The following is a 16173-nucleotide window of genomic DNA, read 5'->3' on the forward strand; positions in this document are numbered from 1 at the left end:
TCATACTAAGTGCAAGGACTTGGCCACTCGCCCTCGAGGGCAGAATACGGAGAACGGCCGGCTAAGTACAGAAAGGTATCTGGAGCTAAAAGGGCTTGGAGCCCGGCGACAAGGGTTTGAGAGGGGCACTTATGCTCCCAGTCAGTGAAATCAGTGGATCAATATCAGGTATTCATCTTTAATTCACATCACAGCAGTCAAGGGAGTGGGGAGTCAATTGGCAGATATTTACATCTAAAATTCACATTACTTGTTGGATTTATAACATGCTACCACAATATATACAGTAAAATACCTCTTGGGACACCGGCACAATTTTTTTTCTTTAACTTTTCTGGTACAGGTAAGATCATTTTAAAATCAGTTTTTCTTTAGACATGAATACACAAAGGAAATGGTTAGAAGTTTTCTTGTTTTAAATAAGCACAGAATGCCAGAGGTTAAAAACACATTTATAGGGCTTATTACCAATTAGACATCACACTCTATACATTTTTTGCTCAAATTCCTGTACAAATACACAGCATTCAAATAGGTATTTACAAATATGCTTGAAAGAATGAAAATCAGTATTTCACAATCTTTTCAAAGGATTTTGATCTCTGGCTTCCCATTTCCCTCACACTGGCTGGTTTTTCAATAGAAAGTATTCAGAATAGGTCCATTTCATCCAGTTGGGGAAAATGGAGAGGGACAACACAAATATATTTCATCTTGCATAAAGCAAGGCCAAGGAACTTAACCCTACACTCCCTTCCCTACCTTCTGTGTCACCAAGTGGAGAAGGTAGATGTCTGCATGTGATAATTGACTGCCTTTGTGGACTGAGGTTCAGATGTGCCTGGAAACCTAACGCTGCCCTACCTAAGAATCACATTCAAAGCAAGACTTTGACCCTCATACCTGTGAACCCAGACGGTCCAGAGACAAGCTTACCAATAGATGTAGGCTCAGGAGCAAGTGTGTGTGCCCTTGGAGCCAGGGCTCCCTGGACTGGCCTACATCCTCAGCAGTCTCTGCTCTCCTCTGCCTGGATGATCCTGAGGGTATCAGAAAGCCCTGCACTGTTGTACCTGGACCCCAGCATACTCTGGAGGAAAATGGGCCTTCTATCTTTTTCCTTAGGTTATTTGCTGGCAGTTCTATTGAACTTGTTTATAAGAGAAATACACCCTGGCCATGGAATTTTCTGTTTGGGAAAGAACTGTGGAAAAAGGATGAGCAGCTAGGCCCAGAACTTGGCCACAGGAGGCCAGAAGGCCAACAAGTTGAAGGGAGTAAGGGAGCAACATACCTGCTCACCAAGGAGAAGGTAGTCTTATGGCCATCACTGATGTGAATGTAAGCAAATGAAAGGAAAACATTGTCTCAAAACAGGTTATATTTTAAAGTAACTTAGAAGCACCCTGGTGAAATATTACCATACCCCCACCATAATACCAAGAGAAAAATCAGTGCCCTGACATGAAAGAATTTCCTATAGTCACCACTGTGCCCTGCCTAACAGACTGGGGAGGTTTGAAAAACTGCCCTTCTGCCCATCCTGAACCCTGAGTGGCGATCCCTATGGGTGTGGAGTGGAGGGTTCAGTACTTGGCTACTTGGAAGATAACAGTTTTACCTGTGTTGCTCTCTGCTTCCAAAATTAGTGTTCTCCCATCTTTTTTTTTTCTTTTTTAATTTAATTTTTTTTTAAATGTTTTAAACCCAGGAGCTTGCTGAACCTGACCACACATCCTCAGGGCCTGGAAGCCAGGCTGGGCAGCCAACCCCAAGGCTCAGAGGTAGTGCTGAAAATCCCTGATTCAGGCGCTAAATGGCAGGTGTTTGGGGCCACTTGTGAAAGCTAAGAGGCTTTCTGGCTCCTGCCACACTCCAGCCTCACTCTTACACCAGCTCTTTCTACTACAAAGGAAGGGGTCTGACTCCCTGCAGGAGTGACAGCCCTTCTAGCTTCATTTAATTCAAGCCCCAGGGCGTAAGAGATAACCCTTGCAAGTCCATTTGAGCCAGGGAGGCTTCTGCAGATCATGAGGTGTTTTGAGTGGAAAGGAGCGAAAGGTCCAAACTAAAAGTGACGACTAACGTCCAAAGTGGGATAAGAGACAAACAAGGCTGGCCCATGGAAGCCTGGCAGTGTGCCCTGGGCATGCAGTTAGGCCAGTCATGTGCCTGACCAGCCCCTCAGTTGCACACTCCTAGGTAAGAGTGGGCAGGTGGGCAAGCATTTGTGCAAAACGGCTTGTGGCCCCTTTGTCCACCAGTGACATGTAGTCCATGTGGTCCTTGCAATCCCTGAATGCAACCATGAGTTTTTCTGTCATACAGCAAAGGAAGAGGTCCCTAGTGCAATTTCCATTCTTCGCCATCTCTACCCTGAAAGGAGGGTCTGGGCTCTAACTCCTGGACTCTGCAATGCTGCCAAGCATTCTGTCTGTGCAATATCTCCATATAGCTCCATGTGGTCTGGAACTGCAGGAGGAAGAAAGCAACTACTGCGTAAAGGAAAACCCAGAAAAATGGAAACAAAAACTGAAATAAAAGAGAAGCCACAACCCTTCATGCTGCTGTGGCCTCTGGACATGGTAATACATGAGTTCACGGCAGTAGAACAGAGACTCTGGTGGTGTTCTCCTGAGTGCCAAGCCTCTAGCTCCCTGGGAGGGACTTGCTTTTCAGACCTGGAGTGCCTGGGCCAGCTGCTCATGGAAGGTGGTGGTACAGCTGCCTCTGCTCCTCACTGTTCCCCTCGGCCGTGCTCCCAGGCCATGCGGGCCTGCTCCTCCTTGGCGCTCCCAGGAGGCAGTGAGGCCTTTCGGTGCAGGCCTCTTGGCCTCTCAGCTTCCTCCCGCAGTAGCATACCCTCATCGTGCTCTAGGGCTGGCAGGCGGGGGTGGTAGGGCTTGGGTGGCAGCGCAGGTGGGTCCATGGGGTCCTGAGGGATGACACACCCTGGAGCTGAGTGGCTTCTGCATGGCTGGGACTTGATGGAGTCAAGGACAGCAGACTCAGAGAGGCTGTAGTGGACAGGGAGGTAGGGTGGCTCAAGGTCTTCATCGCCATTCCAGGCCTGGCTTGGCATGGAGTCCATGGTGTCTGTTCGAGGTGGGGCCTCTGAGGAGTGCCCAAAGTTACTCTCACTCAAGGAGGACACACCGCTGCTGGCACTGCCAGACAGCGTAGAGTTGCTGCCATCCAGGCCCGATTGGGGGCTTGTAGGGGAGGCTGGGATGGGGTGGAGAGGAGACTGTGCGAAGGAAAGGGTGGGTAAGTTAGAACCCCTCTAGACAGGTGGGCTGGCCTGCCATGTGGAGACCAAGAGTCTGCTTATCAACCGACTTTAAAATCTTAGCAGCTTCACATCTGTTTCTAAGTATCTCCCCCCAAAAGCAAGCTAGTGGAGCCCAGAATCACTATTATTTCTGAGGGCCAATAAATGCCCCTGCCTTGGCTGCTGGGCATTGATGCACCTGGGGCCAAGTCCCAGGTTGGGTATGGTCTGAGTTACTGACTGACAGGAGGGCTGGGTCATCAGGCAGAAGGAACCTGGTGGGCCACAGATCAAATGAATGTTAATCTGTTGCTAAAATCTGTCACAGACTTAGTCTTTTCCCATTTGCAGAAAAATCAAGCTAACAACAGGATTCAAATTTTACCTCTTGAATTTTTTGTAAAATTTTAGTGCCTGATATTTCTCATTTTCAGTTGGCAGTAGTTTTAAACTCTATAACCCACCACAGGGACATTTAATTAGCTACTGGACTACAGTGTGTTGAGACCCCCAAGTTTCTCAATGCTCCCTACACACATTGTCTTGTTGTCAAGTGTTGTCCACAAGACCCTCTGCTCTCCCTGCCCTCATCACATTCGTTGCAGGATGCATGGGTCGCCTGCTGCTCTAGTGTGGCTCTGGCCACCCCCAGCTTCTGCCAGCTTAGGCTCTCAGGACAGAGGAGCAGGGGAGGCAGGTTCCTCTTGTAGGCCCCAGGGGTGATCCTACAGCAGATGAGGCGGTAGGACAGTTGCTTCAGTACATTACCTTGCGCAGGGTCCGGGCAGGGAGGGCTGGGGGGGCATCACCCAGAGGGTGGTGGAAGGCGTCAAAGTGTAGGGAGTAGTGACCTGTAAAGGGAACAGAACCACAGCCTCAGCTGGGGACCCTTGCATAAGCTGCACGGCAGCATGACCTTGCTGGGCACTGGGCAGGTGTGGAAAAGTCCCCAAGAACACCTCAGCATTGAAGGCCACAGAAAACCTTCTTTTATACTGACAGTCTGTAAAACACAGGTCGCTGGGGTAATTTTACACAGGAGGCCGGGAAGGTTGAGACAGGCTTCAGGCAGGAGATGGTCTAGTCCGCTGGCAGGTTGATGGCAGACTGGTGAGTGGTGTATCTGGCATGGTTGATTTTGTCTTCAGCCTCCCTGGCTGGGATGGCTTTACTGAGCTAGCTTGCAGGACTCAAAATCTTTATTGGCCCCAATGTTCAGCAGGCTCCTTTCTGTGGTATGGATGTTTTGTTCCTTGGCTGAGATGGCCTAGACAGCTGCTGATCTAGCCCTTGGTCAAAGTTTGAGACCAGAAACTATTTGGGAGACCCGCTTACCATGCAGCAGGCTTCGGGGAGGCACTGGGGGGGCCAGGATGGGCCCCATGAGGGCAGACAGGAAGGGCTGTGCCTCTTGGGCTCCGCTATCCAGGCTCCAGCTGCTGGGGGCTGCTGGCACCGCTGAAGGGTGGAAAGAGATGGAGTGAACGGAGGTTACTTCTTGAGCTTCCCATCTGGAGAAGCTGCCCTATAGCCTGAAGCTTCTCTGGGTGAGCTCTGAGTAGCCAGCATACAAGTGGCATGTCAGGCCCTACAGCTGAAAACATTGGCCAAGCAAGGAAGGCACTGTGACCTAGAGAGACGACTGGCCAGTGATTGAAGCTGCCTGTGATGGCATGAGTAAGCTGATTTCTGAAGAGTGTTGGGGAAAAGGCAAACTGAGAGAAAGTACAATAAGGAGTAAACACCTGCAGACTCTGGCATCTGTCAGGAGAAAAACCAGAAGACCACAGGAGAGAACAGGGCAGGCTGAAGAGGTCAATAACACACAGAGCACAGGACACAGAGCTCTTCCCAAGTCAAGAATTAGCCAGGGTCCTTGCAGTGCCCATGCCCTGTGTGAAAAGCCGGGAGCAGGACAGGAGATAAGAGGCAGTGTCCTTTGAGAAGCAGCTCCGCTAGTTCCACAAAGGGCCTGTGGTGGCACTTAGAACAGTGGCCCATCCCTGTTTTTCTTAGGCTCACTGGCTGGTTTAAGAGCAAGACATTTTCACAGCAAGGAGAGGTATTTAAGGTACTCACTGGAGTAAAGTTACAAAGCCCAGGAGTTTCAGCCTAGACCCAGGGGAACACACTGCTTCCTGAGAAAGGAGGAGGCAATAAAGTCCATGGATGCAGAACAGAGCAGGCCCCAGACAGAGCAGTCAGGTGCCTCAGTACTGGCTCTTTGGCTACAGCTGGGGTCAAAGTTCTTTGTAAAGGAGAGAAGAGCAGTGGCTACACTTCACAGTCTGGGGTTTGGCTACTCTGCAGGTGCAGAGAAGGAAATGTGAAGCATGTTTAATTGATTCTCTTCCGAGAACAAACATGCTATCAAGAAGAAACATGCCTCTCCTCTCATGGGGCCTTTTGGAAAGGCAGCCTATGTAGAGTACAAATGTCTAGTACGGGTTCAGTTTTAAGGCAGTGGTAGCTAAAGGGAGCTCAATGTATCCAAGGTTTGGGCTTTAATGGCCCAGACACTCAATGGAGAATTCCAAGGCCTGATGGGAGCTGGGGAGTCTCTAGAAAGAGTTGGACTCTGGCCTTTGAGTAGGATATGGTCCAAAGCGCTGGGACCAAGGCCTTCCATGGATGGAGGGATGACATTTTTCATCTCTCTGCTCAGGGGCTAGCATGGGCTTACAGGTAAAACTTCAATTACAAGGACTACTTAATCTCATGATATATCGATGGCTAATAGCAGGAAGAAGGCATCTGAATCTGATGAGTAGCCACTGAGCTGTTACCTGCAGGAAAGAATTCTGAATCTGATAAGAATCAGATGGCTTCCTCAGAAAGCCTGAGCTCAAGAATAGGTGTATCCTCTCCCAGGTTCTCCAAGATCTAGCAGGGGCTTCTTGTTTCTAAGCACCCAAGCTCTCTTCCCCCAAAGATGACATTTTCAATGAAAGCCACAGGTCTTGGAAGCGGCAGCTTAGAGACGACCCCAAGAAGCTTCTCCAAAAGGACCTGACAACCCAAGACCTCAGACATGTCCTTAACTCCTGAAAGAACCAAATGGGCTGCAAAAGTTTACCCCAAGGGTCCACGGGAACTTGAGGTTGGGGACACTCTAGGGGAAGAATGCTAGGAAGGCTGTAATGGTGTGCTTAGGATGGTGTCTGGGTGAGTCATTCCATGTCAATCAGAAACCACAAATCTGCAGCGAGGCCAGTGGACCTTTGACATGTGGAGTGGCCAAGAGAATGATTTATTCTAGGAGAAGAGCAATAAGAGCAATAACCACTGTGTCCTGTCATCTATCAGCATTAAAAGCTCCTCAGCATTGGCCTGAGGTTCCCAGTGCACAGTCCCTGACCTAAGGGCAGGCTTGTCTTGTCTGGGAGGGACTGGCAAAGAAAAGAACCTACAGGTGAGAGGTAGGTTTCGAGGGGGACCCAGGAGTTATTCTGGCCTGTGTATTACCAATGGGAAGTTGTCTAATGTGTTGCCATTAAGTGCTGACCTTGTAGTTTGGATAAGGTAGCTCTGGGCTCAGCTTTTGTTCTCAGACACCTAGGGTGGGCGTGTCCAGCTCCTTGCTGCAGTTAGCTTGAGGCCTGAGGCTCTTCTGTGTCCAGCTGATGTAGCATCCTGGTCTGACCACCGATACTCATTTGAGCTCTGAGCTGTGTGACTCTTGGCTAGTTTTGAGATTGCTCTGCATCTTAGGTGAAGAAAACCCACTGTGGATTCTGGCTTTCCAGGCAAAAAGGCCCACTGTTTTGGGGTCATAGGTGCAGGAATCCAAGAAGCCACTTTTTCAGGATGTGCAGCCTTGAGGTTAGGAAGTCATCTTCAGTAGGGCCTTTGTGGCTGAGCATCTGGCATTAATGCCCACTAGGAACCAAGGTTTTGGACCCAGTGTTTGGACTCCTTAAAAACAATCCTCTACAACAACCAAGAGGGGTAACAATGACAGTGGGGAGAGCAGACAGCACTTGGTAAGCAGGTGCAATGACAACATGATGAAAGCTTTGAAGGGACATGGTCTGATGGGCTCAGGGACGATAGACTATATTGGTGGGAAGTGAATATGCACTAAACACCGCGGATGGAAGAGAGGCGAGGACTATGGGACCAGGTTCTGGTGGACAGACAAGCTCAGCATGGTCCCCATGTAGGTACTGCTGTGCTAAAATTAACTTGGGTGTCTGGGGCTTCAGTCAAGGTTATAGAGGTTGGATGCTGGTTCTTACATCAGCTTGTAGAACACAAGGTAACGAGTCACCATCTATATAGCTACAGCTCTAGGGAGAGTTTCTCAATGGCACGGTGTAGTACAGATGGACCCAGTAGTCGCTAGCCAGAGTGGCTAAACAAATACTGGACTTCACTGAAGCACCCGGAGTTTTCCCTGTAGAAACTTACTTTGGGGAAATACACTGTAGTATATATTTTCTATTCCTTTGGGGCTTTCCTTGGCCACAGTCCATTCTGAGCTCCATGGAGAAGTTTCTGAAGCCCCAGAGGGACCACTAGCTTTACTAAACTCTAGAAGTTGTTAGGAAGGACTTAGGAGAGTAGATACCCACAGCAGCCTGCATTATAACGAATTACTCAAGGCAGATGGCAGCTGGGCCTCTCTGAGGGTGGGCCCTGGAGAGAGGGAGATACAGACAGACAAACAGGATCCAGGCCAGGTGTGGTCTAAAAGGTGACCTGAGGTTTGGCCAGCACTATGTCTAGGTAGACAGACCTGGGCACTGGGCTGTGGCTCAGGCCTGGACAGTTGGTAACTCGAGAACAAGAGTCAGACACTCAAGATGGCACAAACATGGGAGAGCTCCTAGAGAGAGGAGAATACCTTTTTCAGCCATAGACAGATTGGGATCACTGCAGGGTTTGCAGGCTCCAACTACTTGCTGGAACAGGGCCCGCTGGAAGTTTGGTGGCTGAAGGAAGGAGAAAAATATCAAAGAGTGTAAAAGCAGCCAGATAACATCTGGGAGGCAGTGTTATGGACTACAGGAGCCAGAATGTTCTAAGCTCAGATGAGGATATCAAAGCAGTAAAATGGCTCATGCTTGAGATATGCTAAGATCTTCACACAGCTCTGGGAAGGCTGTTACAACAGTCTAGGTATATTTGGATCTGAGCACTTCCATGGATATTTGAGACATCACCCAGGTTGTCTTGTGCAGGACATAGGTACCTTCCATTATTTAACTGTCCCATCTTTCTATTTGCCAGGGAGACCACTGACAGAAAGGATTTGAAGACCCTGTCTGCCCCGTGAGCACTGATAGGTCTTAATTCTTGGAAGGCCCACCAGGTCCAGGTTAGCGCTGAGGGGAAAGGCAGCACCAAAATCTGGAGTCTGGCAGGTCCCAGTCTTCTGAGCTTCTCCTGTCAGATCTGCCCTCGGCCTGGCAGAGGGATGCCTCTGAGAAATTCCTGGCACTTGGGCCTAGGCAGTTACTTGGAAGTGACTTTTATGGGTTTAGATAGAAAGGCCGGGGCAAACTACACAGGGCTAAGTGTTATTTGCTGGTCCAAGCAGGGTGTCTAGAGAACTAAGTGTGGAGGGCAACCCTAGCAAGACACACAGACATCCTCCTACCTATGTTTACTACAGTCTCCTTGGGATGTTATAAAAACCAACATCTTATGCCAGAGGAATGGGGAATGGGTAGTTCAGAAAGCTGGCCAGAGATTTAGGAAGCCTCCCAGGCAGGTGCAGTTCCAACCCTGCCACCAGTCTACTCATGCCTGCACTCTGACTGGATTTCTGGCCCTCAGATTCACTGTCCTCCCCAACTAGGAGTCCAACAGCTTCCTTATAACAGAATGAAGGAGGCATGCAAGACTGTGCATGCAAAGGTTTAGCAAATGCAATGAGGGAGCCCAAGCCAACACACTTGTAGCAGAGGACAGATAGTCAAGGCTGGGTCTGCTACCTGTCCATTTTCTAGGATGGCTGCTGGATACATGGCACTGCTTGGGCGGTCCCGATGTGTGGGCAACAGCAACATCATTTCCCGGGCATGTCGGTACTTATCTGGCAGAGAGGGAGAGCCTGTAACCAAGTGAGAACAATCACGAACAGATGACAAACCACAGATGGAGGGCTCAGTGGCCAAGCATCCTTAGGACTGGGACCAGAGTAGGTGTCTCTTACAGTTAGGGTGAACTCAGCAAAACCCAGGAGGAGTGAAGCAGATCTAGTGACTCAATGGTGAAGACTGTATCTGGTATCTTGGCTGAGGCACACCCACTGACAGAGGCTACCACCATACCCAGAGGCAAAGGGTAAGGAGAGTTGAGGCCTGGTACAGAGTGCTTGGGGTTTTTGAACCTTGTGTTCTCAGGGTAGAGGTGTAGCCTGAACTGGGCTTTTCCAGAGGACCCAGGTATGAGCCAAGGCCAGCTTGTGATAGAGCCATCACACAAAGACAAGAGACACTTGGAATAACAACCACATAGTTCTGACTTGACATACTGGGTCTACACACACTTACCTTCTCCAAACACCAGTGGTTCTATTTTCAGCTGGCTTCCAACTACCTTTTTGGCATATCCCTTCCAGGTGGTAGGTTCCCACTGCCTTGATTCTGCCTACCTGTAGGGCCTATTACAGCTCTAAAGCTAGGCTAGTTGGAAGCCCAGGGCCCTATATGCAGGTGGTCTGATACTTGCTGGCCCTTGAGTTCAGGGACATGGAACCAACCTAGAAGGCAAGGGACTTGGACCCAGGCTCCCCGCCTCCCCTTGAGACAGGGTTTCTCTGTGTAGCCCTGGATATCCTGGAACTTACTCTGTAGACTAGGCTGGCTTTGAACTCAGAGATCTGCCTGCCTCTGCCTCCTGAGTACTAGGATTAAAGGTGTGCGCCACTACTGTCCAGCTAGACAAAGGCTCTTGAGTTGACTTATTTCATGCTATTTTCTTTTGTTCCTTTTCATGTCATTTTTAATGAAGCCACTGCAGTGATTGCTGGCTGAGGTGCTATTAAAGCATTGAGGAACTTCCCATCTGTGGTTCTTAAGGAAACTTCCTATAGAAACAGTAAGATAATATCCTGGCTTTCCAGTGGTAGGGTAACATGAAGTTCTACAAATGCACACTATTCATTACATCTGACAACTGACTACCAGTCCCTCCACAGCAAAGTCATCCGGACCGCGATGCTTCTGGCTGACTCAGCTCTGAGAAGCTGGACAGTGGAGACTAGCCCATGGGCTCCAGCTGAGAGGTGAGTCTGTACTTCCTAGAGGGCCTGTGAGTCCCTGAAACCCACTGTCTCTGGGGCTCTCCTCTGGGCCTGTGGTGCTGGTACTGTTAAAAAAAAAAAATCCAACAAATCAAAGCAAAACCAGATCTTCAGTCAGCTCACTGCAGGAGTCCTTGAGAGTCCAGGTGTTCATTTCAGTCCAAAGGTCTGCATAAATACCAACAAGGTAGCTTTTCCCACAGCTGTTTGGAGAAAACCTCTGGGCTGGCTTTAGGACTTTTTATCTTTTATAACATCTTCATTGATAAGGGAATGCATAGAGTATGGCTGTTTTAAAAATTTGAATTGTTTTGTCTTGTGGCTTTACTCATATTTATCTTCCCTTTTAAAATTTGTGCTTTTAGGCAATCTCAAGAAGATGGCTATGTAAAGAAAAGAAATTTTATAAAAAGCTCCAAATCCCACTGATCTGTCTGTGCCTTCCCAGTTGAGAGACTGTGAATGCCCCTCAGCCCTGTGGGCAACCTCCAGACATGACTCTGCAAAGGACAGAAGGAACACCACTCTGACATCAACTCACTCAGAAAGTCTGTCTGTTTCATGTCTGTTCTACACTAGGCAGAGGGTTGGAACTGCTTGCCTCAGACTATGTTCTCTCACCTCAGGAAGCCTGGCTCATGAGACCAACTGTGCATCCACATGTGCTGCCTTGATCCATACTGGGCTGGGATGGAGGACATCATCCTGAAGGCCTAAGGGCTCTGGTGAGGACTTACATGCAAGTCGTGGTGGTCCCTCGTGTGTTCTAACAAAGGAGTACTGCGCACTAATTTTCTTCAATCAGCTGTCTCACTTTCCTATGTCCTAGGCAGCCAATCCCTTGGTGGGACAGGGTGATGTTAACTTTCATGAATACATTTAAATACCACGAGGGCTTGTCTGCTCATGGAGCTTTTGAACTACTTCAGTTGAACAGGGAAATTGGGTCCTAGTGCCACTGGATTACAAATCTATTTCCCAGGCCTAATCAGCTTTTTGACCAGCAGGGGGAGCCACGGACTTACAAGAATTTCAACTGTACTTTGCAGCCACTGGTCTCAGAGATTCCAGTTACAGGAACCATACAGCATAGCGCATCAATGAGTATGTCAAGGAAGGTCAATGGTCTTATGATCAAGGAGGAAGGGGATTCCATTCAAGCTTTTCCCTCACTAGTAACAAGGAACATTAATGAACGAACAGACCCCTCACTGCCTTGTTTATCAAGAATGCATCCATTATTACATTGCCACATATACTTGAAAACATCAGTCTTACCCCTATGATTTTGTAGAGTTCTTTTTTTTTAAATTTATTTATTTATTATGTATACAGTGTTCTGCCTGCATGTTTGCCTGCAGGCCAGAAGAGGGCACCAGATCTCATTACAGATGGTTGAGAGCCACCATGTGGGTGCTGGGAATTGAACTCAGGACCTCTGAAACAGCAGCCAGTGCTCTTATTATAACAGCTCAGAGATGCTGAGCCATCTCTCCAGCCCCTTGTATAGTTCTTAAAAAACAAACAAACAAACAAACAACTATTTATTTTAAAAACTATTACTACTCTACACTGTGTGTGAGTGGAGGTCAGGGAACAACTTCTGGGAGTCCATTTTTTCCTTCCACTGTGGGTACTGGGGGTTGAATTCAGGTAATGCAGGCCTGTGTGACAAGTGCTTTTACCCACTGAACCATCTCACTGGCCCCACACAGTTTGTCTTCCCCAACAGGTCCAACACTGTGCCTGACAGACATCTGGGCATGCAACTCTTTCCAGATTGACTGCTATATAGACTCTATGAATGCTGTAGTCCAAGTGTAGTCCAAAGTCCAAGTGTAGTCCAAAGCTTCCTTTCTTTCTTACTGTTTCTGCCCTTGCTATTAGTTCCCTGATTTGGGCCAAGTTCTATTTAACGATTTTGTTGATTTATACAATTAATGCCTCAGAGGGGGGAAGAGGCTTTTCTTAACTTTCCTCTGTGTAACAGTTTGGAATTCAGCCATTATGAGGGTTTGTCTCTAAAAATGGTGATCATCAATGACTTCCTTTCTCAACTATATGTTCCACTCCTCATAGAACATCCTGTTAATTCAGAGTTCTAAGAAATAACTGTTTTAAGATATCTAAATTTTGAGAACACTTTATATTATGCAGCATCAGACAACAAAGACATTAGAAAGAAAAAGATACCCAGGAGAAATTTTCCTCTGTTTTACTCTGATGTGCTCATTAGAAAAGAGCCATGCAGATTCTCCACTGAGCACTCAATAAAAGCTTATGAGGGACCAAATCAGTTACTAGTTTGCTAGAAGGACAAATGGATGGTGTAATATGGCTAATCTTATTGTTATTGGATTTAGGATCACCTATAAGTCAGGCTTCTGGGTGTAGAGAGGTCTGAGGAGGGAAGACCCAGCCCATGGGCCAGAGACCTAAGCTGAATAAACAGAAAAACAGGAGGAAGCCAGTGAGTGACCAGCTGCCTTATACTCCTGCTGCAATACTTTCAGACTGTGAGCCAAAATAAACCCTTCCTCAAGTTGCTTGTCAGGTATTTAGTCATAGCAGTGAGAAAAGTAACCAATACAGGCGGTAACAGCTAGCCTGGAATGTCTCTAATAGCAGCCACAGCACAGAGGAATATCAAACAGTCTCAGGGCTGGAGAGATTGCTCAGTGGTTAAGAACACCTGTTGCTCTTCAGAAAACCTGAGTTTGGTTCCTAGCAACGCCATCAAGCAGCTCACAACAGTCTGTAACTCCAATTCCAGGGAATCTGATAGTATCAGAGTAATACTGAGTTAAAATATCCATCATTTGATGCCTTCTGTTTATCAATAATCATGAATCTGCAAGAATAACCAGATAAATCTGGGAGGTGGTAGAGCGTGTCTTTAATCCCAGCACTTGGGAAGCAGAGGCAGGCAGATCTCTTTGAGTTCAAGGCCAGCCTGGTCTAAAGAGTGAGTTCCAGGACAGCCAGGACTAAACAGAGAAACCCTCCCTCAAAAAACAAAAACAAACAAACAAAAAGTCAGAAAAAAAGGAATAGCCAGATAAAGTCTTAGATATGGCTGAGCATATCTCAGAGACTTCAGGTTAAGGAATACAACAACAATTCCTAGATGGTATTATGGAATTTGTATCTGCAGGTCTAATCAGGGCACTTACACAAGACACTGGAAATACCAATGTCTAGACATTCCCAGCTATTTTGTGGGCTTTTCTTCCGTTCTATTCCCAAAGCCCTCTTTTCATAATACACAGTCCTGTCTCAGTTTGCAGCCTTCATAGATTGTGTTCCCTAAAGTTGGCCCCTCTTGTCTGGATCCCATAGTTCACATTAGGAAAGCAATATGTGCTATGGGATGTTCTGTATGGCAAAAGTGTTGCTGATTGGTCAATAAATAAATCACTGATTGGCCAGTGGCCAGGCAGGAAGTATAGGCAGGACAAGGAGGAGAATAAAGCTGGGAAGTAGAAGGCTGAGTGAGAGACACTGCCAGCCGCCATGATGACAAACAGCATGTGAAGATGCTGGTAAGCCACGAGCCACATGGCAGGGTATAGATTTACAGAAATGGATTAATTTAAGATGTAAGAACTAGATAGTTAGAAGTCTGAGCCATTAGGCCAAACAGTTTAAACAATGTAAGTCTCTCTGTTTACTTGGTTGGGTCTGAGTGGCTGTGGGACTGGCAGGTGAGAGAGATTTGTCCTGACTGTGGGCCAGGCAGGAAAACTCTAGCTACAAATATGGGTAGTAGAATAAGCAGACTGAGGGCTGCTAACTGTAAAGAGCTGTACCCCATATTCAGCATTCAATTCCTCACTGAACCTATGGACAGTCAAAAGGTGCTTTAAATTGAAGCCTGTGACTGCTCTACTGCAGCCTCACTCACTTCCCTCCACGTTGCCAATGTTTTCCCTACCTGGCCACTGCATCTTTCCACCAGGCCACATTACATTGATTCTTTCCATCTTGTCTACTGTGGGCCTCACAGACTTGTATACTTTGGAGAGAGTTGGGCTTTGTTCTTTGTATACAAAATAATCAGAACAAAAAGAACCTATTCTTCTGAAGCCTGAAATCAATAGCCAGTGAGTGGTTGACAGGCTCAGACCACTGTGTGCATGGCAAATATTTCAGTGGGAAAGAACTGAGATTTTCCTGGATCATGTCTTTTACTGAGTAGAGATGCAATACTGGCTACCAAGTAGCAGCACAGCAGCGGATCCTGCCAGAGCAGGAGTTAAAGTCAGCTAGAGAGGTGACCCAAACCTTCAAGTATGGGTGCTGAAAGACAAGCATTCTCTAACACAATGATAGGGGTTGCTAGGCAGGAAGAGAGAGAATGAACAGTCTCTCAGCAGCCATCAACTTTGCAGGCATCATTTAAGGCATATAAATATCAATGTCAGAGTCTTCTCTGACAAATACCATGATCAGTGGGTAAGTAATACCCTGGTAGATACAGAATTAAAGACTACTAAAAGGAGACCAATTTTACACACTATATGGGAAAATCTCCATGATGCTTATAACATTTCCAAGTGCTGGCCTCCCATGGATACATTAAAAATAAACAATTCTGACCCTTCAGTAAATGATGAAGATCCACAAACTGGTTATAACTGAGGTTAGAGCTAAATCAGTGGCAAGGGGTCCAAACTGGCCTCAACCAAACAGAAGGTAAATTGACAGCGATGTATGCTGTTGTTTACTCATTACTGGCTCAAAGCTAAGAAATCTAGAAGGTAAAACAGAAAACAGTTAATTCAGGTAGTTATTACTTCTATCTTGGGTGTGCCCTAAATTCTCGGCTACCCAGAACCATTTTTAGCTAACCACAAGGCTAAACCAAACTCAAATATTTCCTCGTTAGTGGGCCCAGAAGGTGGAACACTGCTCTTACATGCAAGGCCTATGTCACTCTTTAGGAAGGCAATTTTGCTCCCCATCAATAAGAACTACACAAGCAGGCAAAGCATGGTGGCACTCTTTTAATTCCAGCTTTTGGGAGGCAGAGGCAGGTGGATCTCTGTGATTTTGAACCAACCTGTTCTACACATTGAGTTCCAGGCTAGCTAGGGCTATATAGTGAGAATCTATCTCAAAACAAAATCCAAAATAAAAAACACCCCCCACATACTCCAAAAAGGCTCTGGACACTCAGTTCTCTCTTGTCCTCACCTTGTTTTCCAACGCATCTTTGTTACTTTTCATTCTATTAAAGATATAACTTTTTTTCTCTTCTCTTTCCATCTCCCTTTTCTGGACAGCTACTCAATCCTAAACCTACTTCTCTGATACTCTGGGCATGTCCTCTCCTAGTAATCCTGTCCCAATGATTTCCACTCCTCACTACAGCTTCTTGTAGATTTTCACTGCTGAACCTACCTGCTTTCTTGACTTCTAACTGAGAAAGAGTAACTTTCTCTTTCCCCCTTCCACCTCTCTCCTTCAGGCAGCTGATGGGAACTCCAGCTTGCTTGCCCTGTTATTTTCTCGAATTCTAATAAAATTGTCTTTGATTTTTCTTCTAAGTCTGCTTTAAATTTTTTTTTTTTATCAATCTACAAAAGGTGACAAGGTCACTCTCACAGATAAGGTACAGCTGAAAGAAAGACAAGTGGGGTTTATGGAA

General features: G+C 47.0%; 1 protein-coding gene and 1 long non-coding RNA gene across 15 annotated transcripts in view; one reads left to right on the forward strand and one right to left on the reverse strand.

The window, feature by feature from the left end:
- Nucleotides 1–164: 164 nt before the first annotated feature.
- The window catches only part of Dock3 (dedicator of cytokinesis 3), a 377571-nt gene continuing 361562 nt past the window's right edge, over nucleotides 165–16173 (reverse strand). For 5 of the 14 annotated variants that reach the window (XM_052719543.1, XM_052719534.1, XM_052719552.1 and 2 more), the window contains 5 exons: nucleotides 9211–9329; nucleotides 8118–8205; nucleotides 4607–4729; nucleotides 4040–4122; nucleotides 2352–3247 (listed from right to left, as the gene is read on the reverse strand). In XM_052719543.1, coding sequence (XP_052575503.1) covers nucleotides 2738–3247; nucleotides 4040–4122; nucleotides 4607–4729; nucleotides 8118–8205; nucleotides 9211–9329 — 923 coding nt within the window. In that variant the 3' untranslated portion in view covers nucleotides 2352–2737. Of the gene's footprint in view, nucleotides 3248–4039; nucleotides 4123–4606; nucleotides 4730–8117; nucleotides 8206–9210; nucleotides 9330–16173 lie in introns of all 14 variants that reach the window. The other 9 variants (XM_052719562.1, XM_052719528.1, XM_052719586.1 and 6 more) reach the window with 8 other exon arrangements.
- Nucleotides 9336–16067, forward strand: LOC128098512 (uncharacterized). The gene is made up of 2 exons (XR_008214272.1): nucleotides 9336–10505; nucleotides 10889–16067. It is a non-coding gene; the product is annotated as an uncharacterized LOC128098512 (long non-coding RNA).

The sequence above is a fragment of the Peromyscus californicus genome, unplaced genomic scaffold, assembly GCF_007827085.1.
Source record: "Peromyscus californicus insignis strain IS unplaced genomic scaffold, ASM782708v3 Scaffold_11__1_contigs__length_118956290, whole genome shotgun sequence".
NCBI lineage: Eukaryota > Metazoa > Chordata > Mammalia > Rodentia > Cricetidae > Peromyscus > Peromyscus californicus.